The 23,956-nt window shown below is 25.8% G+C and overlaps 3 protein-coding genes across 4 annotated transcripts; all 3 read right to left on the reverse strand.

The window, feature by feature from the left end:
- Positions 1–92: 92 nt before the first annotated feature.
- Positions 93–11,669, reverse strand: LOC145843824 (proton-coupled zinc antiporter SLC30A9, mitochondrial-like). Of its 2 annotated transcripts, none has more exons than XM_082951063.1 (12): positions 11,530–11,669; positions 11,214–11,408; positions 10,169–10,362; positions 9,937–10,068; positions 9,348–9,520; positions 8,509–8,647; positions 7,851–8,015; positions 5,397–5,508; positions 5,096–5,203; positions 4,591–4,756; positions 2,494–2,647; positions 93–488 (listed from the first exon to the last, which is right to left on the reverse strand). In XM_082951063.1, the coding sequence occupies exons 2-12, from the start codon at positions 11,395–11,397 to the stop codon at positions 354–356; spliced, it is 1,662 nt and encodes a 553-aa protein (XP_082807189.1). In that variant the 5' UTR covers positions 11,398–11,408; positions 11,530–11,669; the 3' UTR covers positions 93–353. The 2 variants fall into 2 exon arrangements, with proteins under 2 accessions (XP_082807189.1, XP_082807188.1); XM_082951062.1 differs by having other exon boundaries at positions 10,169–10,368.
- On the reverse strand, positions 11,481–14,131 carry LOC145844827 (BLOC-1-related complex subunit 5-like). The gene is made up of 3 exons (XM_082952247.1): positions 14,006–14,131; positions 11,895–12,116; positions 11,481–11,717 (listed from the first exon to the last, which is right to left on the reverse strand). Exons 1-3 carry the CDS (start codon positions 14,129–14,131, stop codon positions 11,481–11,483), a joined length of 585 nt encoding a protein of 194 aa, XP_082808373.1.
- A 632-nt stretch (positions 14,132–14,763) lies between these two features.
- Positions 14,764–22,047, reverse strand: LOC145843825 (UPF0415 protein C7orf25 homolog). Its single transcript, XM_082951064.1, has 4 exons — positions 21,891–22,047; positions 17,684–17,848; positions 15,799–16,702; positions 14,764–15,000 (listed from the first exon to the last, which is right to left on the reverse strand). The coding sequence occupies exons 1-4, from the start codon at positions 22,013–22,015 to the stop codon at positions 14,854–14,856; spliced, it is 1,341 nt and encodes a 446-aa protein (XP_082807190.1). The 5' UTR covers positions 22,016–22,047; the 3' UTR covers positions 14,764–14,853.
- Between the last annotated feature and the right edge of the window lie 1,909 nt (positions 22,048–23,956).

Genomic DNA, 23,956 nt, shown 5'->3' on the forward strand with positions numbered 1-23,956 from the left:
ACAATAAAATGTAAATTTCTGTACGTATGTTGTTTTAAACTGAAGTTAACAGAGTTCATTATAAATAAATATTGATAATGACTAAAATATACTAAAATTTCAAACAAACTCATAATTTATTTTTCAAAATAACATTTCACAAAGTCATACATAAATTAATCATCTTTATTTTTAAAATTGCTTGGTATATTTTTAATTTTAAAAATTAACTAAATGCTAAAAAAAACTAACATAAGAAGAATGCTATTGAAGTTATTTTTAAGCAGTCATACAATAAGATTATTTTTAAAGTTAAAACTATCTATTTAGTTATCTTTTTAAATAAATTAAATAAATTATATTCCGGCACAACATCATAAAACTTCGAGATCAATGTGCCGCAGGTCGGGATTTTTTCTTTTAAGTTGTCCTTCCAACCTGTCAACCTGAGCACCCAATTCATCGATCACCTGTTCTCCGTGCTGAAGAAGAAGCTGATCTATCTCCTCCTAAAAGTTGCTTTTTGTATAAATATCCTCAATACTTTGTTTCACCTAACTCATAACATTTCAGCTCAGTCGTTAACAAGTATATAGAGACAATTTTCTTAAGTTTAGTAAATTTAACGACGAAAACTAAGACTTGAATCCAATTTCTTCGATGCTTTATTAAAATCTTTAGATTTTTAGTAATATGGTTGTGTATAATTGCTTTTCCATTAACTGTCGCATAAAGTCTTTAAACATTTCGTACAAATAAGCACTAAATCTCATAGAAAAACATGTACATTTTTAAAAATATACTCTGTATGAGCTATCAAAAATTAAGTAAAATAAAACTTTAAATTGTAATGATAGAGTAAATAGGAAATTTTATACATATTTTAAAGAAAAAACAGAGTGAAAACAGAAATGCGGTTTTTTCTTTGTTTTCAAACAAAATTCAGTAAAAGTAGTGTTGTTATTTTTATTTATTGTGGTTGCATTGATGCTTTATTTTATTTTTTATAAATTAGTCGTGCTTTTAAGAAATATTTGGGTTTCTAAATAAATTTACTTAAGCCATTTATAAAATTTATAACGGTGATGCGTTTCGAATAAACACGTTTAGATAAATTCACGTTTTTAGAATTTATTTTTACTTAACTATCGTAACTTTGATATACTGATACCTACGATAACTGAATTATATATACATAAAATTCAATTACTAATATGCTACTTAATTATTTTTACTACATTTAATTCTAATCTGTTTAATAAAGTAATTATTTTACTACAACTTTCATACTTGAAACTATTAAGAATATATGCGCTGTTGTTAAGATTTAAGCAGGGTTGCTATAGGATTTTTGAATTTTTTTACAGGTGTTTTGAATTTCTTCAAGGTTTTTAAAGCACAAGTTTTTTAGTCCATTTTTAAAAATAAATAAACATTGTTTTTAATAGTATAAAAATATTGAAAACCTACTGTAATGCTACTTTAAATGTCTTTATGGTATATATAATTCTAAATGATACAAATAATTATTGTTTAAGATAATTTTCTCGTTTCTTATCTAAATTCATTATTCTAAATGCAAAATTGTTTTACGTTGCAGGTTGTTTCTTTTTTTTTTTGCTTAAAATGTAAAATTTCAGGGAAATCTATGTTATGTGGCAACCTTATTTAAGGAACGGATTCTAACTCTCGAAAAGATTATTAGTTTTAGTCATCAGTATTTATGCTTATATAAAAAAGTAAATTAAATTATTGATAATAATTTAAATGGGTCTGAGATGTTTTATTTATTAGCGTACTAAAAAGTTTCAAAAAATAACAAAACATTTAATTTTTAAATTATAACAAATAAATTACTAAAATTTAGTTTATCGGGAGTGTAATAAAATAAACATTATTAAGTATTTATTGAAACTTAGTAAAAAAGTAAACAATTCAAAGATCTTGGACCTATTTAATTTACTGCAACTATATAGTTTATTTTTTATTTTTACAGGAAATAATTATAAGTAAAACTAATATCCTACCAGGAATTTGAAACCGTGCCAGATTTAAAAACAATTGTGAATACTTTTAATTTTGTTACACAATTTCCTTTTATAAAAATATTGTATATAATTAAAGTTTTAAAAGATATGGTATAAATTTTATATACACGTATGTAAAATCAATACTCATACATTAAAAAATTATTCTAGCTATACAATAGAGACAACTATTTATTATGAGCGCAATTTTCACAATTTAAAAAGTTGTTGTCCAAAGTGAACAGCTGCTAAGCTGTTTTATTAATATGTAAAGTATTTTTTTAATGATATCTGACCATTTATACAAGAAACAAATAAATTTTCAAAAATAAAACTTTAACGTCATATGTATAGTGTTGAAAAGGAGAACAAATTTAAAACGGCAATCTTTAACTCTTATAGCCAAGTATTTTAAAATTTTTTACGTACATATTACAGTACTATTAGCCATCTTAATCAAGTTTGCTACTATTCGGGAACAACTTACGGCGGTTTTGGCAGTTTGAAATTCTCTTTGCACGTGTTCACGGTTGAGTTGCGACAGGTAAGCTCTAGTGACCTCCATGCCATCAAAATCTATTTCAGCTTTGAATTTGAACTCGTCTGCTGAAGTCATCGTTGCTTTGACATCGTAAACTCCCCTGTATAAAATTTCGAGTTATAAATCAAAAGTTGCACATTGGAAGGAAATTTTAAGTATTTGTAGTTTGAATAAACTAAGAACTTTTTCCAGTAATTATACACAGCAACTTATTAGAGGTTTCACAAGAAGTATTGCCAAAATTACTTTATATCATGTACAAAAAAAAAAGTAAAATTTATTTTCAATACAAATAGAACGAAACCATTTCTTAGTTCAGCAGTGTAATTAATAGTAATCATCGGTTAATTTATGTTTAGCCCGACGTTAAGTATTCAAAAAATATAGTTAAATACATTGTATTTAAGAAGTTATTTTTATTAGTTTATTTATATCTTAGATACCAGGTGCTAATTCACAGCTTATAAAATACAAGCTAAGTTTTATATATAAAGGGTCAATCACTACCTTATATTATGTAGAAATAAATCTTAAGTTTATACTGCCTTTAAAAATTAAACAATTTATTCTTAAAAATTCATTGAATATGATATTCAATTCAGCATAACCTTACAAAACCCAACCTAACAACTTCGTTATTGATGACAATTATAATTCTTTATGATAATTATTTTCTACGTACATTTAGAAAATCTGTTTTACTAAAAAGTTACAATTATTTTTTAAAATATAATAAATTTTTGATCTAGATCAGTTTATAAAGTACTCGATGTCCGTAATAGACTTCTATAGTAGATTTAGGGCATAGGGGGATGGTAAATCACTTTTTTAACAATTTTATTTTATTGAGTTTTAACTAAGCTTCAAGTTGCTTTTTACAGATTTATAAAATTCAAAATAACTTTAAAGATATAGCCGATCAAAGTCGGAGACTACGATAGGTTCCTTATAGGAGGCGCAAACTAAAACGGCTAATAACTAGAAATCACTAAAAATCTATCTCCTCTTACGTTTTGTGAGATAACTATCTCAAAATTTTTGTAAATGATTTTTACAATATTTGAAAAATTCTGTCAGTACAAAGTTCAAAAATGTAACTTTATAAAAAAAAAAATGTTTTTTTGTTGTTTTGTCACATTTTTTTTGAATTTTGTTGTAACAGAATTTTCTTAATATTGCAAGGAACATTTCCTGAAAGTTTGAGGTAATTATCTTTAAAAACGTAGGAGGAGATAGATTTTTAGTGATTTCTAGTTATTCACCGCTTTAGTTTGCGCCTCCTATAAGGAACCTATCGTAGTTTCCTACTTCAACCGACTATATCTCAAAATTAGTTTGAGTTTTTTAAATTTATAAAATGTAACTGTAGCTTAGTTAAAACTCAATAAGACAAGACAAACTTGTGAAAAGAGTGATTTACCCTCTTTATGCCCTTAAAACACATTTAACTAATTAAATGAACACTAAAATCGCAAAACTTAAAAAAAATTCTTTATTGGTTGTTAATGAAGTAATTAAATATTAAAAATTCTAGTAAAAAATACTTATACCAACTATCAACATATGTTTCTGTGTGTCAACGAATCAACACACTTCAACTGGATTCTGTAAAAAAATAATTACTGTAATGAGAGAATAGAAGCATAGAATAGAATATGTGTGTACATGTTTTCATTAAAATAAGATATTTTCTACAGATAATAGTTATTAATAGGTAAAATACTTAATACTAAATCCGACTGTTATAAAACTATATAATACTTATGATTATTAAGTCTAAAATAAGTAAAGTAAGCTAAATTAAACAACAAAACAACAAATTATAATATAAACAAACAACTCACGTTAATGGGAAAGATAACTGATTCAAAATTTATTGTCGTTAACTAATGAAAAATATATTCATTGCAACTAATAATTACGTCACAATGTAAACGAGGTTATTTAAACTATTTAATTTGTATTGCAAAGATCATCTCTCAAAAGCAATTTAGAAAAAATCTTTATTGTTAAGTGTCGAAACTAATGTTAACATAAAACAACCTAACTACAACGTCGTCTTCCAACTGTTGTTGCAGCAAATCGAGTCTACCTTGGGGTATTGACCTGCCAACCAAGAAGTTTATATTGGTGGCAACAATAAAAGTCGCTAAAGCTCCCAACAAACCACCAATTGCAATAGAACCCATTGCGTCGAAAATTCCACTGTCTGAGAAATTATTATAAAATTTTAGAAACAAAAATATATTATACGTTTTGATTTTTAGAAAACAAATAAAGAGATCTCAATTACTAGAGGAGATATTTCTACGACTTTATTATGAGACTAGGTTTGGTCAAAGATTTTAATTCAGTTTATTTGTAAGTAAAACTTTAATTTAATTGTTTAAATTCTATTTTCTTTGATTGGTACATACCTTATTAGATTTTTTATTTAAGCAATGACGAGGTCTTTGACCGAAACTTATATTGCATAATAAAGTCTTGAAAGAATAAACATATACAAAAATAAATTAAGTTCAATTTAAATTTTTTTCTTAAAACACACCAGTAAAATATGAAAGCCAGATAGCTGAAGCAGCGATTCCGAGGCCGCAACAAGAAGCCGCATCTTCGAGTAAAACAACGTTGGTGGAAGGATCTCCCGCTGTTTTTACTGCAATAATATTGAGTTTTAACCTTACCTAAAACTTCATTAAAATCACAAGCTTTGTTAGTAGTTAATTATTGCATATAAAACATAAGTAAATATATACTTTAAGAGCAGATTTTCCTGTACAAAATATTTTATGATTCAATACTAATAGCAGAAATAGTTTTTTTAAAACTATCATAATATGTAAACTCACTGTACTTTAACAATGGAAGGTTATGCTTTAACGCATTTTTGCGTGTCACATTCAATGCAAAATACAGAGATGTAGATTCCAGTATGAACGACCCTCCAAGTATTGCAAAAGACTGTACAACAATTAAATACATTATTTAAACTGACTTCATCTCAAAAAATTACATAACCACGACTTTATTTAAAATATCATTTAGTGTTAGTTTTGATTTCTTAGCTTTAACAGTTTTTAGAAATAAATACAAAGAGATCTATTTACTATAAGTTGTATGACACTATAAATTGGCAAAGCCTACTAGTTATAAAATTCACATTTACCATATTAAATATACACCATAAATTTATTAAAAGGAATAATATTCTACAATACTGATTAGTTTTGACTTTCTTTCATTATTTCCTTAACAAAGAATAAAATATCAAAAAAACTAAAACACAAGTTTTAATTTCTTAAATTTAAAACCATCATTACTCACGAAAAAGTGTATGTTTTATAGCATCATGCAGTAGTTTAGTAAAACTGTTGACTATCAATTATTTTCAAACGAAATATTGCTACATTTGATAGATGTACAAATACATTTGATAGTATTTAAATGTACAAGGATTTTTTAGGTTTAAAAATTCAATATCATAAACCAGTGGTCTTCAAACTATTTAAAATCTTAGCACACTAAGAATAGACTAGAAAAAATACATCGTACTATTAAAAAACAGCTATTTTTTATGTTTTGAGTTTCTTAATATATAAACAATACCTTAAGAACTAATAAATTGTGTTTTAAATATTTGTTTTTAGTATAAAAACACAAAACAAACGTCAATTTAAAAAAACTTTTTTACTTACGAAATTTTATGTACACAGTAAAATAATTTCTAAGCACAGGTGTGTTGCAATGTGTGCACAGGTTCACATTTTGATAACCACTGGCATAAACCATTTATAAAAAAAATTATGACGGTGTTGTGACAATATGTTAGTGGAATACAGAAGAGTACTTTGTAAACTGTTTTTTGTAACTACATACATTAATACTTTTATAATACAAAAGTTTTGAGAAAAATAAAAACACAATAATAGTACTAATACATAAACTAAGTAAGCATTTTTGATATTTTTTGTTAATTCATTATGGCTAAAACTGTATGTACTGTTATACTCCATATATTTTATCTTTAAGATTAGTACACAATTGAAAATTTTATTAAAATACTGCTAAATTTTTTTTATTTTTTACTTTGTAGCAGTAAAACTCAAATAATTTTTTACAATAAAACGTTGATTCGATATTTGTTTTGCAGACTACTGCTAAAACTTTATTTTATACTTCAGTATGCCTTTCAGTGGGAACCGCTCACTCCAACCCGCGATCATTTCTCACCAGCGCACAATTCCAACCCGACCAAATCCGAGAACCGCTTAACGACCAAGGGTTGGGGTGACAGAGGTAGTTAAAAATAAATTAAAAACAAAATAAAAAAAGTAAACCAATATAAAAATTAATAAACAAAGTAAATATAATTTTTGAGTGGGAATTGTGCGGTGGGAAATGATCTCGGTTGGGAATTGTTGGTATATCCTTTCAGTATAAATACAAACTTACCTAAATAACCTTAAACGTGTACATAAAAAACTTAGCTATCAAATTAAATAGGCTTAAAAACGAAACCGCTGTAAACAAAGCATATCGATGCAAAATATAATCAATTGCATATAATATTTAGTTTTGCTTGTGCTATCCCAGGGTTGCAGATTTTTTTAGTCCAATTTTAGTATAAAATTAAATAAAAGATAAAAAAAAAATTGTCTTAAATAATATGTAATATCTAAAACTACTCTAAAGCGACTTTAAATTAGTGATCTACCGAATCCTAGTATTCGGATCCGGCTGTATAATGCCTTTTTGGATTTGAAATCGGATCTGACCAGATACTCATTTCAAAATAAGGTTTGGACCCGGCCGGATCCGAATAATTTCTTCAAATTAAGATCCGACCTGGTCAGAAACTTTTGGATTTGGTAGATCACTACTATTATTGTCACTACTATAGAGTAATTTGTAATAAACAAAACTCTGAGTAGTACAAAACAAAATTATTGAATATGTAGGGTTTTTCTATCTTTTATTGTTTTATATGGAAAAACTGCATAAAATTTCAGGTCTTTTAATTATTTTTGTTTCAAGTTTAAAGGTTTTATGAGACTTTTTTAAACTTTTAAACCCCAGATTTTTCGAGTTTTATGGCAAGCCTGACCAGTAGAATCTTTTGTCTTGTTCAATATACATAAAATAACTTGTTTAATTCTACATCAAACATGGTCATTAGTTCACTAGTAATTCTACTTGACTTGGTGATTCTTATGAAAACAGTAACACAATCATTGTTAATATCAGTTTTAAATCTATATTAAGGCTTATAAAAACTAAAAATTTTAAAAATTCTAAAAACTCACGGTGGAGGTGGCCACATCGTGAACGGCAACGTCGCCGCTGATCAGCATATGAATGCCGTGGTACACGGACACGCCGCTTCCCAAGCAGAATATGCCCACGCCGGATATCAGCGACATTATGTGGCGCATGTTTCGCCTGCCGTACGGGTGCTCCGGGTCAGGCTTCTGTTGGCAAGTTGTAAAGAGCTTGTAATTTATTTACAGTTTGAAAGTTATTCGTAAATAATGTTAGTACTAAATATTCAAATGTGTAATTGCCTCTGTTTTTGGTGAATCAGTAACATTTTTAAATACTCAAATTATGAAATAGTATAAAAATATTATTCAATCATTAGCTAATATATATTTTAAAAGTTTAGACTTATTCTAGTAAAAAATTGTAGAATACTTATATTTTAATATGTATAAATTCTGTATACAAAAAAAAAAGTTATTTCACAAAAATAATGGAGTAAAAATAAAAAAACTTGAATTTAAGACTATATTTATGATAATAGCAATATATATCTAAAATTACTTAATAAGTTTATTTATTTATGAATTAATTATTTTTTATGAATTTTCTGCTTTGTAATCGAAAAATACTGCTTAAATATAAAAATCTAACGAAAATCAAAATAAATTCTTTGTAAGCCTATACTACAGCAGTATAACAAACCTTGAGAGATTCGTTGACTCCCCAAAACAGAAGCAGCTGGTTGGCAGTATCGGCGAGCGAGTGAAGGCTCTCAGCGAACATGCTTGAAGAACCGGTGTTCACAAAACAAATGAACTTTCCCATGCACACTATCCCGTTCCTGTAAGTTTTTCAATGAGTCAGAATAAATTCAGAATAAAAGTGTTCAACATAAAAATGGATTAGTGGAAATTTAAAACTTAAACAATAACAATTTTAGAATAAAACATTTAAAAAAATTACTATAAAAAGTGAAAAAGAAGATTCTTAAACTGTTAAAGTAAATATAAGTAATAGTATTCTTAGGACTTTGAAAAATTTAGACAAACACTAGATATTAATGGGTTTTTAACTATAAAACATGTTGAGTTTTCAAAAGCTTTATCTACTAACGGAAAAACAGCTACTGTATTTTGAAATATTTACTCATTTTACATAAGTGCTTTTAAAACGACATGATGTTTTTATTTAAGTTAAGTCAACTTAACTCACTTTAGCAAAAAATTAAATTATAATAAACTGCAAGCGCTTTAGAGTTTATAGTACCCAAAACTAAACTATACGAAATTATACCTTTTTTTATCTATAAATTACTATGAGTCATCGTAAAACTATATAAAATATAGATAACTTAAATTTAAACTAAAAGACAACCATACATATAAATAACTTAATTCTTACATCAAATTTCGCTTTACAAAAAGGTACATAATATAACATTAATGGTGATTCTCTGTAAACAAAAAAATATCCTTTATAAAATACATAGGTTAAACAAAAGTCTTCTTAATTAAGTGTAAAAAATATAGCGCAAAACAAACATTGCGGCAGCATACGCAACAACTCTCCCGGAACTTGAACTTAAAACAGAAAACTTTTCTTCTTTTTCTTTTCCGTGAAACAAGTCGGTAAGCCTTTGAAAAGGCTTCTTAGAGCTTTTTGCTTGTTTGAGGGCTTTTTTCTTGTTATTGAGCTCCTGCAAGCTGCCATGTACCTAGCAAGTTTTTAATTGAAACAAAATTTTGTACAAGCATTTATAAAAGTACTATCTATATCTAATACAAGACTATGAGTAGCAATAGAATTTTATAAATAAAATATTTATAAATTAAAAAGTAGTTGACTTTCTTAAGTAAAATGATGTGTTATTAGCTAATAAATTGTACTAGTTAAAACATATACAAAACAGTATTCATAAGAATAAGCATAAGTGTTTTTATTTGCGTTTCAAAACTTTTCAACATATCAAAATATTCATAAACAAATTTCTATAAAATTTAAAACTTAAAGTTTTTAAATTTATCATATGTTATCTCATGTTTTGTTGACCACTTATTTCATTAATATTTTGAAGAATAAAATAATTACTTTATTTATTTTGTTTATGATAATTATTGCTTTTAAACTGACTTTTATCGCTTTTTGTTCCACATCTTTTTCTAAGTAGACAGACAGCTTTTTACCTAATGATACCGGGCTTCTAACTTTAATAATTCGCAGACCTTCAAGATGCGATGGAGCAAGTAAATATTCACTCATAGCCTGTTGTATTTTTATATTAGACTAACACATTTTCGACAGTTAGTTTTTAACGAATTTAACTTTAACATACACAGTTTTAAAACAGTATATGGGAAAACACCTGCATTGGAGTGATAGTGTTGTTTTCCGTGAACTTTTTAGTGTAATCTCTTCGTTTTAATATATAATCTTTCATAGTTGAAACAATTGTTTTTTTAGATACTTCTTCTGAGATTTTATCTGCACTCGACATTGCTTTTTTGTTCGCATCAAAGACAACTTTTTCCGTTTCGACTCGTGAGTAAGAATTTTTGTCTAAAACTTAATTTGTGGAATTGACTTAAAAACATATCAATAAAGAAAGATTGTGTTTTAGTAGAAACTTTAGTTATTTTCGAAACTAACTCTCAGTTATAAACAATTTTTAAAACCTTAGCAATTTTTTTTGCATTAATTTTATATAAAGTTAGAAAGTTTTGATTTGAAGACATTTAAAAAGATAAAAATAAAATACGTTTAAGTTTTGTTATACTGAATCACACATAAACTTACAAAAAACATTAAAAATACAAAAACTAAAACAGTTTCAAATATTTAATTTAAAAATAAACTTATTAACCTTTTTAACAGAAGGTTACATTGGAATTCAAATTCTGACAATTCAAACTCTTTTAAATATATTTTAAAGACTACATCTCAAAAAGTAGTTCTAAAATTTTCTAAACGAAAAAAGGGGTTGTAGGTCTAATTAATAAAATCATGATTGTAAAATAAAAATCAACAAAAGAATAACATCAAAATAAATTTAAAATCTAGTAAAAAATAGTATATTTCATTACTTATATAGCCATATCTCAAAAAATACTTAATATTTTGCAAAAAAAAATCTGTAAATAATAAATAAAGATGCAAACCATGTTTTTCAAATATTAATTACTTTTAGAGATATGGTCTTTAAATTTTTTTTTAGAGTTTGAATTGTCGTGCATTTCTAGAAGACATAGAAATACCAAAAATTTATTACAAAAATAAACTGTAATGTTTTACGTCAAATATCATAGCTAAGCATTTAAATCGCATTTATAACTGATCAAATTTACAAAATCAATCTTCAGAAATACTAAACTTTATATAAACTTATTTTAATTATCTTCAACTAAAACAACCTTTAGATTTTTCTTCAGAAGCGTCCGTACTAAAAGACGACCGTTGGCTCATGAACAAAACTCTTAGAGCATAGTACTTGTAGAGGTCAGTTTTGTCATTGTACACTTTTGAACAAAACTTGTTCGCTTTGCTCGAGTGGTAGGCGTGAGACACAAGTTTATTGAAAAAGTTATTGTAGCTCATCTTCTTTTATTCTGTGTTTTATTTTTGGTTTTCAAAAGGATAACGTTTGAAAAAGTCATTGTTAAATATATGCTTGTTCAGTATCAAATTGATTTGCACTCAAAAGTTGAAGTTTTGATAGTACAAAAATACCTGTCTTTTTCAGGCAATATCATGTTAAGCTGATCAGCAAGTTGGAAAGCTTTGTGCAACGATGTCTCAATACGCTCCAAGCTTAAAGAAATATCGTCTACTTGTTTGGAACTAATCGCCACTTGTGAAAATTTGCGCTGGCGGTCGACTAGTTTTTGTGTCACAAACAAACCAACCTTGTCGACTTCCTGTTATAAAGAAGAAAAACATTATCAATCTAACTGTACGAAGTATACTAGTTCATGTTTTACATTTAAATGTCTTTTTTACTCGTGAGCTATAAGTTTAAGACTACTTTATAACTTAATAAAAAAAACTTATTTATTAGCTTTAACAATTTATTTTTTTATTTTTATTTTTGTAACCTTAATTTGATTGCAAATAGAAGACTGTTGTTGCTTAACAGATTTGGAACAACTTTGTATGTGTCTCTTCAAATTCGAAGACAATTTGAAAGCAGGCTCGTGCGAAAACTTGTGAACGAGCTCTGTAGAGTGTGGTCTGCTGTCGGCTCGTGAAGATAAGTTTGGCACCAACGGCTCAAACTTTACACAATTTTCTAATCTTGAAACTGTTTCTTGTTGTTCCTGTTAACAAAATTTCTTGTTTAGTTTTCAAGTTTTTTGAAGTTCTACAAAACAGATATATTTATTTAATTAATTACACAAAAGTTCCCTAAGCTTACAGCAACAATTAGCCTGAAAAACTGCAGACAGAGTTTATTGATTGATCTTATAAAATATATTTAAATTAATTGTTTGAAGTAGTAGTAAAAACAAAACTAGAAACTTTGATTTATTTTTGAGTAGAATATTATAAACTACTTTCTTTATAATTTTTTCTAATGAAATTAAAATAACTTAGTAAAAAAACAAAAATAAAACAATTGTCAAGTAATTAGAAAGTACTGAAGACTTATAAATATCTTAACATTAAGTTGTAAATAAAATCAAGTGCGTGTACTCTATAAAATGTTAAAAGTGTAATAAAATAATTTATTATAAAACATTTTATTTGAAAAACATCAAGAGTAGTATTATTAAACATTCAATTATCTATGAAGAAAGTTAAATGATAATAACTATCTGTCATATAAGTTTACTTTTGTCTTTGTTTTACCTTTAAATAAAAGTGGTAAGTGTCTTAGTCAGAGTTCCTAAAGTGAGCAAAAACATCTACTTAAGGGAAATCAGTTATCAGGGGGATATATCAAGCAAGGAGGCAAAAAAGTAAATGCATAATTAGTAGTAAAGGAGCATTATCTAATAAAGAAATGCAAGGTATTTTTTAAAGTTTTTCTAAGTAGGGTTATTAAAAAATTGAGTTTAAAATTCAAATAAGAGATAGAATCTTATCAAAGTATACACGCTTGTAAATTAGTATTCTACAAAAAAACTTTATCAAATACTACTACGACCATCTACGTCAGGGTTTCCCAAACTTTTTTTTTCAAAAGGTTCGGCTTAAAAGAAATTAAAAAGGCTATGGCTCTCTTCAACAAGATGTGTTTCAATTTTTTATTCCTTTATTCTATTTTCGAATTTTATTCCTCTAACTACCATTAAAACCGCCTAAGACCTTTTTATTTTTTTTCTCTTAATCATCAACTTCAGAATATCTAATAAAAGTTTCATTAATCTTGTATTAATTAATATCTAATGTAACTATGACCTTATGGCTCCCTGTGGCCCCTATGCTGCTCATGGCCTCCTAAATTTCTGTAATGACCCTCAAGGAAAAAACTTGGCCTAGTTTGGAAACTCTGATCTACGTTTATTGGTTTTTAATGCTTATTAACATAAGGGTTGATCATACCAATACGATCTTACCAAATGATCGAATTGGTATGATCAACACCTATGTTAAATTTGAGCCTGTCTCACGGCATACGAAAGTCCAGGATTCTGCTCTGCTGACTTTCGCCGATGTTTTTGTTTAATGCATATTAAGATTTAGTTTTAAAACAGTAATATTTAAAATAAGTGTATGTACTTTGAAACAAAGAGTTTTAGAGATAAAATAAACAGTGTTAGTTTATATAACATGTAAGCTATTAGTTTTAAAAATATATATTGTTTTTGATACATTTTGAAAACCATAAGTAAGAGTGCTAAATAACAATTTTGTTTGAAAAGTTTTAATGAAATGTAACACATGTATCTAAAGTAAAAACGTACATACTACCAAAAACAACATGTTAATATACAATTGATAGTAGGTTATAAGAGTTGAACCACCCTATAACAAACTTTAAAATTTGTTTATAAGGTTTTTAATAAAAAAGTTTTTATGGTCGGAAATTTCTTAATAGTCAGTGATCACATATTTTTAATTCTAGATTTAGGGTCCTTTGAACAACTATAAAAACATTATGCATTCTTTATAGATACATAGGAAATTTAACATCTTCTTAAAATAGTATCTATTCTACCATATTTCAATGATGCAATAAAAAATACAATATAAAAAATATTACTGTTTTACTGAAGTTCAGTGGTTTCTCTTTGACAACAACAATTTGAGCTGGTTGAGAAACTTCTGTATTTGTTTTCGCACTTTTTATTTCTTTGGATTTGGAAAGTGAACTTGTTTCGTTACCCATCAGATATCATGGCAAAACATTAGTAAATACACTAAAAGTAAGATTTAAGTCTTGTAACACAACATTCAAGAACTTTTAAATAAATTAAGACACAAATGTGCAAAAAACATCTTTGATAAATACTTTCATTAACACCAATTAAATTGTTAGTAATTTCAAAAAATACTTTAAGCCGGTTTAAAAAAATTGTTTTTTAACAATAATATAAAACTAAACATATATTTGTATCCTAAAAATATCTTCCTTTTATGATAGTTTTTGAACTTGCAATCATTTTATTTTTTTACATTTTTTAATTTAGTTTCTTTTTAATTTAATTTCTAATTAGACCGAAATACAACTTTTATATTTCATTTCAAACAAAAACAATATGTTAAATCCATTTTGGAATTTAAAAAGTTTACACTTGTAAAATGATAAATTAAGCTTTGATGCTCTATTAAGGTTATAGAAGTATCCAATAAACTATTTTTTTATATAAAAAGTTTTACATTGGTCAAAATCAAAAAGTATTTTTGGCAATATGAAAACTTCAAATAAAATACACAAGTTACACAAAAGTATAATAATAAAAATTTACATCAATTTTATTCACTTTATACAAAATTATCTATTTGATATCCCTAAAAATATTTTTCAACAGTTATATGTTTAAAATTTAATGTTTTTATAATGTTTGTATATTAGCCTAATTCAGTTTTTTCTTGATAAAAACATCATCTTTAGTCAATTTCTTTTTTTTCAGTTAGTGCTCTTGCTTGGTGTTCGAAAGCAGTAATGTCAACACCAGACTGCCTAGCTGCTCGTACAAACCCACTGTTAGAAGTGACTGTCACCGCTTGCCTTTCATCGCCAGTTCCAAATATTGTCTAAAATCAACACACTTTTTATTTTTTTAATATGAACTTATATTACAAAAAAAAAAAACTAAATTCAACAAACTGGGTTTTGTTTAACTTTGCAGTTAGTTATATATTGTATCACAGTTACATAAACAACATAGAAAATTCATGTATAAAAAAGTAAATATATGCCAAAAAATATATATAAATATATGCCAAAGGTCTTTGTAAATTTCTTCTAGGTTTTTAAAAAGTAAGTCTTCCGGTCCATTTTTATTAGTACAAAATTAGACTAAGTTAAAAAAAACGGTTTTAAGTAGTAAAAAATCAAAAAAAAGATACTGTAAAATTACTTTAAACGTGTATTTTAACATAAAAATATGAAAATGATACAATTTTGTTTAGATTTTTGGTTAATTTTTCTTATCTAATTGAAATTTTGTTACTTGACATGTAAACTATTATAAATTACAGATTTTTCTAGGTTTTTAAGTGATTTTAGTTTTAAAATTCCAGGTTTTTATTTAAATTTCTCAAATTCAAAGTTTTTCAAGTTTTTTTTTACCTAAATTATCAAAATTAAGGTTTTTTTAGGATTCCAGGTTTTTTGGCAACCCTGTATGAAACGCGCATTCTTTTGTATCTCAAAAAATTTAATTCAACTTTTTAATGATTATGTCATAAAGTTTCAAGAATCTTTTTATTTTACTTTTTTAAATATCATTACACAAAAATTGTATGTTAAATTTTGATTAAATGCATTGTATACCACAAGTGCCTATTTTCAACACAAAAGCTACAGATTATCAACATTACACAACTCACAATTGCTCGTTTTCGAATTTGGCTGCTAGTTTGTAAAGCAAGACACCTTTCTGAAGGCGAATCTTTAACAATTGTTATTCTTTTTAATAGATCATCTGCTCTTTTTTTCTCTTCTGGTCCAGCAATAATTTTCACTATTTCATTAAAAGAGGATATTGCAGTTTCACAGGCTATTAACTTCTTTTCTTTCAAAAATTGTTTTAGAACAGGCAAAACGGGATTCTCTTTTTCTTGTATTGCATGATCATTTAATACTTTTGAACTGTACTTAAATGTTCCACAGCCATTTGTTAAATTAGAAACCAAAGATAAAAGAGTAGACACATCTAAATTTGCTTCTTTAATTAATGAAAAATTATGTATTGCTGGTTCTTGTATTGTATCAGATAACTTGGAATCATATCTCAATACTTTAACTTGATTAGATATTTCATTTAAACTGGCACAGCAGCATGACAAGTAAAAGGCTTGTTCTAAATTGTTCTTCAAAGCTAGGCTGTCACTAAGTTTAATGTTGTCCATCTTTAATGTACTTTCTAAATCATATATGTCTAAGAAGTCTGTTGCATGTTCATCTTGATAATCTGAAGGCTGTAGAGACAAGTCAGCCCAATTGAGGTGAGCAACTGGGTCATTACTACATACTACTATACCAATTGAAATTAGATACTTAGCTAGGACATCGGCAACGCCTGCATCAAAATAAAACACTACAAAGGGCATTGTATAGTCTTTCTTGTTCAGTTTGGAAGCATTTAAAAAGTCCTCAGCAACATCAATTATGCTTCTGCTGCCATACTCTCCTTTACCAGCAGCACATGAAAGTAAGGCAGCTGGTTTTCTTGCAATTACTTTTACCCATGTGTAGCCTGAATTTGCTACAATATCTACATGAATTGACTGGCTGAAAAGTATTATTATTTCAAATAATTTAATATACTGTCAAGTATTTTTTGTATCTTTGAACTGTAAACATGTAGAAGTAATTTTATAACACATATAAAATCATTAAAATAAAATATTTTTAATTACAGAGTTCCCACTTGTTTATGAGAAATTTCTTCCAGATTTTCTTAATTTTTTCCAGTTTTTTGAAAGCATACGTCTTTAGGTCTGTTTTTATTTTAAAGTTAAGTTTAAGGTTAAAAATTGTGTTAAGCAGTATAACGATATTTTAAGAATACTGTAAAGCTACTTTAAATTTGTTTTGTATTTAAAAAAAGTTGATGATGACAAATTTTTTTTATCTCTATGATAGATTTTTCTTGTAAAATTAAAATTTAACTACTTAAAGCATGTAAAAATTATCTAAAATTCCAGGTTTTTTCGATTTTTTTAGCCTAACTGTCATATTCCAGGTTTGTGGCAACCCTGTAATTATCTGTACAAAACTAATAAACACAAATATTTTTTATACTAAAATACATTTGATAAGTTTTTATAAAATTGAAAAAGTATAAAAATCAACATCAATAGCACTAATATAATTTATTGTTCAAATCACTAAAACTCTAAAAAACTTAACTTTTCTTTTTAAGAGAATTTGTCGCCTAAATTTTAAAACATTTTTAAACTGGTATTGTTTTTTACAACTTGTATGCAATGCTTTAGAATTTAAAGAATATTATTCATCTTCTATTCAATACTTTTTCTAACAGACAGAAACAAAACATTAAGTTCTAACAGACAATTATAAAAACAAATATACAATATAAAGAAGAACAAAAAAAGCTAAATTTTAAAGATAGATGTTTAAGGTCTGTTATAGAACAAAGTATTGCAACGGGCCTGAACAATTAAGTAGATTTTTTCCTTTTATAAACTATACGTTTATGAATATAAGTTAACTCAAACTGTAAAAATCTAAGTAAATATAAAGACTTACCTGTTAGGTTCACAATCACAAGAATATGGAGCTAAAATTCTTTCAACATTTTCTGAGCCAATAAAATCAACTCCATTTAGAATAGCTGATAAACTTTTTAAGTTAGAACTGGCAACATGGGCAACACTAAAAGACTTTTTTCCATCAAGAAGTTTCTGAAGATATCTATGTATTTAAATAAATCTAATAAGTCAACTAAGTATTTATTCAGAAATAATCTAAAATAATATCATATTTAACTGTATAATAATGAATATTTTATTTTGTAAAGTTGTACACAAACAAGCTATATTGTCAACAAGCTACAACAACTACAAATGGCACTCTTTTAGGCAAAAAAAGCAAGCTTAAATGATCAAAAACTTATTTGATTTATATTATGTTAGTTTAAGTTTGCTTTAATTTATATGAAAATTAAAAAAAGTAAATTTTATGTTTGCAAAAAACTTTTAAAATTGCTGTTAGTTGAACTTAAATACCTTAAAATTTCAATATAATAACATAAGGACTTAATAAAAACACACTTTTTACAAAAAAAAAATCAAGTAATAAAAATATACAGAAATTTAGAAATCAATATTCAAACTATTCTGAGTTTTGTAAACAAAACAAGCTTTATTCAGCCTAAGTTTCACAAAACTTCAAACTAGCCTGAGTATTCAAAGTGGGTGGCAAAACTTAAACACAAAGTTCCTAAAAAATAAATAACTTCTTGAAACCTTGAAATTTGTTTGCTTTGCAATTTTTTTATTTTGAAATTTTTAAAACAGACCTAAAAGTAGTATCACAAAATAATAAGTTTTAAAACAATTTATTCTGTTTTAAATTATAATAAATAAAATTTAAAGGAAACAGAAAATAAGTTATGATTTTACAAATAGTTTATCAAATCCAATAATTTAAACAAACGTATTACAGTTTACCTGTTTAAAAAAATATTGAACAGTGCAATTAACATTTACATACCCATTGATTAAAACAAAAATGTAAAAAGTGTATAAAAATATATAATAAAATTTAGGTAAACAAAAATATGTTTATTAACAAAATTATTAGAAAGTACAGTTACAAATTTAATAAAATTGTTAAACACTTTTTATTAAACCTGTTACTTCTAATATTATTTATGGAAACTTAAGTCTATGTACTTTGAGCACCGTACTATTTTATCTGTTACTGCTGTGTTTTACTACCAAAACAATCACTTGAAATGCAAAAATTGCTAAATAATTAGTAAGCAGGAGTAAAACTTTATAACCCCAAGCTAGCTTTTTTTAAATGAAATACAAGTTAATAAAAGCATAACCAATGTTTAGAAAAAAAAAATATTTTAAATTAGTAATTAATTATATGTACTATGCAAATCTTAAATGCACAAGGATTCAGGAAAACTTTTTAGTTGAATATAATTATTAATATACAATATACACAAATAGATATACAAATATATTAAAGGTTTTATAAAAAGTTCTTGTCGATAGTGCTTGACAAATTAAATTGGAGCTAAAAATTTATCTAATTATATAAAAACTATAATCTATACAGTTGTTTCACACATGAAATGTAAAATTTCAAAATTAAATTAATAAAAAGAAATTTTTTAAAATTAAAAAATAAAAATTTTATAACAAAAAAACAAAAAAAAACTATATTTTCTTTATTTTTTATTAAAAACTTTTAATTTTTTAAATTCCCTTCCGATAGAATTTTCTAAATACTTTAAGGAACACTTCCTGAAAATTTGAGATAGTAATATAAAAAAATGTAGAAGATAGATTTTTAGTGAAATAGTCTATTTTTGCCGTTTTAGTTTGCACCTCCCATAAAGAACCCATTGTTGACTCCAACTTTGACTGGCTATAAATCAAAAATTATTTTGAACTTTTAAAATCTGTAAAAAGCATCTTGTAGCTTAGTAAAAACTATATTAAATAAAATAAATTTTCAAAAAAAGTATTTCCACCCTATGCCTTTAAGCTACAAGTTATTTTTTATTGCCAGTTAAAATTTGAAATAGTTTTTGAGAAACCAGTGTTAAATTTAGTGAAATAGGTTCTTTATGAGAGGTGAAAGCTAAATAAACTAAAATAAACTATTTCACTAAAAATTGTTCCTCCTTCTTTTTTTAAGGAACTATTGCAGGGTTTCCCAAGCAGGGGTGCTCGCACCCCTTGGTGGTGCAAGGCAGCATTCAAGGGGGTGCAAGATGACTTTTAAATTTTGTTTGATAGATAAGGAAATTTTTCTTTAACTTGGGTGACTGTAAGCTAAAACTTTGTTCACAATAAACATAAATATCAATTTTTAAAGCTAAAAAGCAATTCAAATCATAAAAAAAAAATTGATAATTACGCCATAGTATAATTGAATAATTTAATATAAGCTTTCAAATTTAATACTAATTTAATAATAAAGAATTACATTTATTCATAATTTAATAATAAATAAGAAAAAATGGTCATTAGATTTAAGTGGATCTTTTGTTGAGTTCTAAATCTTTTGAAGAAAATCTAGCATAAATAAAAACTTAATTTTTGGTTAAATACGTTGTGAGTATTTACCAAATAACGTATCAATAGGAGTTTTATTGAAGAAATAGGATTAGTTTTTTTTTTACTTTTGTTAGTTAAAAATAAAAGTTTTGTTTTTGTGCTGAAACAAAGATTCATATTTATTTTGTTTGATTGAAAGATAATTGTTTTTTAACTTATTTAGAGAAAGTGCAGGTAAAATATTGAGTTATGTGCTTAAAAATCACTTGCTTGACCTTCAGAAAACGTTTATCAGTGCAGAAAGAGTGCAAGTTCTGCTGTTTTTTACCTTAGAAAAAAAAAACTTACGCAGTTTGTTGTATTTTTTAATTTCCATATATTTAATTCTTGTTAAAATATAGACCACTATAAAAACATTTATAAACAAATCTTTATTGTTTTCTATAAATTTGTTCTTAAATAAATCATTACATGTACTGCAAGGGGTGGGAGAGCAAATAAAAATATTTTAGGGGTGCGGGGCATCAGAAAGGTTGGGAACCACTGAACAATTGTAAAACTTTCTTACAATAATCTTTAACAAATTTTGAGTAATTAGGAGGAAACAATTTTATTAATTATTTTTTTTTTAGAACAAAAAAAAGACTTCTTTTAAACTTTGGTCATTTTTGTTTTTTAAGACTTACTTTATAAAATTTACTCATAATAAAAAAAATATTTTTTAAAAAATTGATGTAAATTTGTTTTGAAATAAGGAGGAAATAGACTATTAGTAACATTTAAAAAAAGCCAAGAAAATCTGCCAAGAAAATCAGCCAAGAATACTTAATTATTCAACAAGAGTGTATCAGGTTTTTTATTTTTACAAAATTGGCTATATCTTGAAAGTTAAATGATTTTTTGTCTTTGTTTTTATTTTTAATAGTAAAAAACATCAGTCTAAAATTCTTCTTTTTGCAACAACAAATGTTTTCTGGGGGGTTAAAGGTTTTATACAAAGTATCTTATAGTATATACTTCAAGCTTTCAAATAAAAAAGGCCAATTTTAATTTAAAAAAATATTTTGGATTTAAATTAGTTATTTAATAAAAAAGAGTGGCTTAGTAGCGTAGGGGTCTCAATGAAGGTATTAAAGCTCTCTGGGTTCATTTTAACATCAAAACCTATTGGTCAACACTTAATCAGATAAACCTGAGCTCTCACAATTATGGTTAGTGGACTAGTATGAAAATAAACCCTTAAGTCATCCAGCTATACATTACTTTGAGATAAGTTAATTATTGTAGTGTTTAAAGAAAAACTTATAGACTAAGATTAATCATAGTTTATTAAACAACAAAAACAATGCTCAAAACGTTTGGTCTTAGGATTTGGTGCGTTTATCAAGTTGTAAACCACAAACCTTTTGTTTGACATTACCTTTTAATGTCTTGTCCAGGACCAAATTATATTTTTTTAAAGGTAAAAAAAAACTTCAAAACTTACTCTCCATTTTGCAACAATAAACATTTTCTGAAGGTTCACTATAAGATATCACTTATAAATGTATATATATAACCATCACTTTTAAGACTTTATGATAGACATAAATACTTTTTAACATAGAAAACCTTAAACAGAGTTTTTAAATGCATTAAAATTTTTATAAAAACGATTAAGTTGTAATTGCTACTTAACTTAATAAATAAATATTTTGTTAATAAAAAGTATTAACTTTTTTTCAGATTTTATTTTGTTCACTAATTTTAAAGCTCCTTCAATTGATGTACCAGAAGACAATTGACTTGATCTCTCTAGCTCCTCATCACAAAGTTTTATTTTATCTAAAAGTTGTTCCATTTTAACTTGGTATTTCGTAATTTTGTTATATAGCTTTATTTGTTTATCCAAATTAAGTTCATCATAAAAAATTAAAACTTTAGAATGTTTTCAGAAAGGGGACTTTTTAAAACATAAAATTCATGTTTTGCTACAATATGAAATAATTGCGTTGGCTGCAGTTCTAAGATCGCTTCTGATTTGAAAACACTTTACTTATTTTATTTTTAAGTAACAAAACCTTTTTTGGTTTATTTTCTATTAGTTTGGTAAATTTGAATTTTCTATCATCTTAGCTGTTGTGTGTGAGTGATAATTTGTCACGATTTTACCGTTATGTGCCTTGGAGAAATATGTCGATAAGGCAAAAGCATTTAGAACTGTTAGATTTAAATAAGCTCTATTTGTAAGGAGTCTTTTCAAAATACAAAACTCACGTGCAAGTTTAATTGAATTCGCAAATGGCAACTACGTTAAAAAATTTAATTTTCTGTTAAATACTTTATTAAGACTAATATATAAATCCTTATCAAACAAATACAATACATTACATTACATTAACATAAAGTTTATTTTATATTTTTTTATAATTTGTTGTAAACTTTAAAGTTTACTTAAAAAGATTATTCTTTTTTTTATATTTTATAACACAAAGCTTTTCAAAACTATACGAGTTTCATTCTCGAGTGATAAATGCTAAATGAAATTAGAAAAAATTTTGGTTAGTCAAAAGCTTTGAAAATAACTTTAAATTATGACGTCTGAATAATTCAAATAAATAAAAATTTAGAGATTTAGCAAGTAAAACTAAAGCAAAGGTATGTTTTTTGATAAATTGTTAATAATTTTACTTTTCCATTTAATGCTATTTGCGTATTTAGATTAGTTGTAGTTTGTTTACGTAAGATTTACTTTTGCTGCTTTCTTTATTTGAAAGAAACTTTAGTTTTACCATAGCAAAGCATACTCTTTTTTATTTTCACAAGACTTAAAATTAGTATCAGTTTGAAAAATTAACATCTCGTATACATAATAAATTGTATTGTTATACATATTGTTATTTTTTGTGTACTCTATCATGCTTTAGTGTTTGTAACTTTCTATTAAAAAGTGCTATTAGACTATTGAAATTAATGAATAGAATAAACTAAATAATTAAATGCAAGATACTCTTATTGTCTGATCTAACAATTATTATAAGGTTTATCAATGCTGGTGATACCGCCACAATCATGATAAGATTAGAACTTAATTCTGTATAATGAAGTTTAATCAAATAATTTTTTTTGCGAATTCAATTATGCAGTTTAAGATTTAGGAACTATGTATAATAAAATACTTTTTAACACTAAAACTTCTTTTCGATCTTTTGGCCAAGTATTTGTTTTTTAAGGGTTAATACTTTAATAGTATAGTAAGTTAAAAAAAATTAAAAGTTAAGCATATAAAGAGTAACAAAGAAATGAAACACACACAAATAAATTATATTAAACGATTTTAAGTTATTTGATTAAGTTCTTATGTTATTAGAATGGTTATCGTTTTTATCATTTAGCAAGATTTTTTCTGGTTTATGTCTTAAAGAATAGAAACAGTAAATTTATATAAAAAAAACAATGTTTTTAAAAAAAATTTAAAACAAAAAAGTTTAATATCTTAATAAGTGCTGCATATAACTGAACTAAGTGTTTGTGTTTAAATAACAGTCGTTTTGAGTTTCTAACGAGTTTTGCTTCAGCTTTAAGATTGCACAAACATATTAAGTTATTATTATTATGTTAGTGAAAATATTATATCAGTTTTTATAATGATGTAGGTTTGTTTTAATTATAAAAAGGAGTACTTATTCACTCTAAGTGTAATATTCTAGTTTTTTTGAAAGTTTTTTTATTAAGCCGTTTATCAATTAAATTTCCAATGTGCTGAAGTTTTGGTTTTGTACTCAAAAAAAATCTTACGTTT

The sequence above is a fragment of the Thalia democratica genome, chromosome 9 (genome assembly GCF_965202585.1).
Source record: "Thalia democratica chromosome 9, ktThaDemo2.hap1.1, whole genome shotgun sequence".
In the NCBI taxonomy this organism is placed as follows: domain Eukaryota; kingdom Metazoa; phylum Chordata; class Thaliacea; order Salpida; family Salpidae; genus Thalia; species Thalia democratica.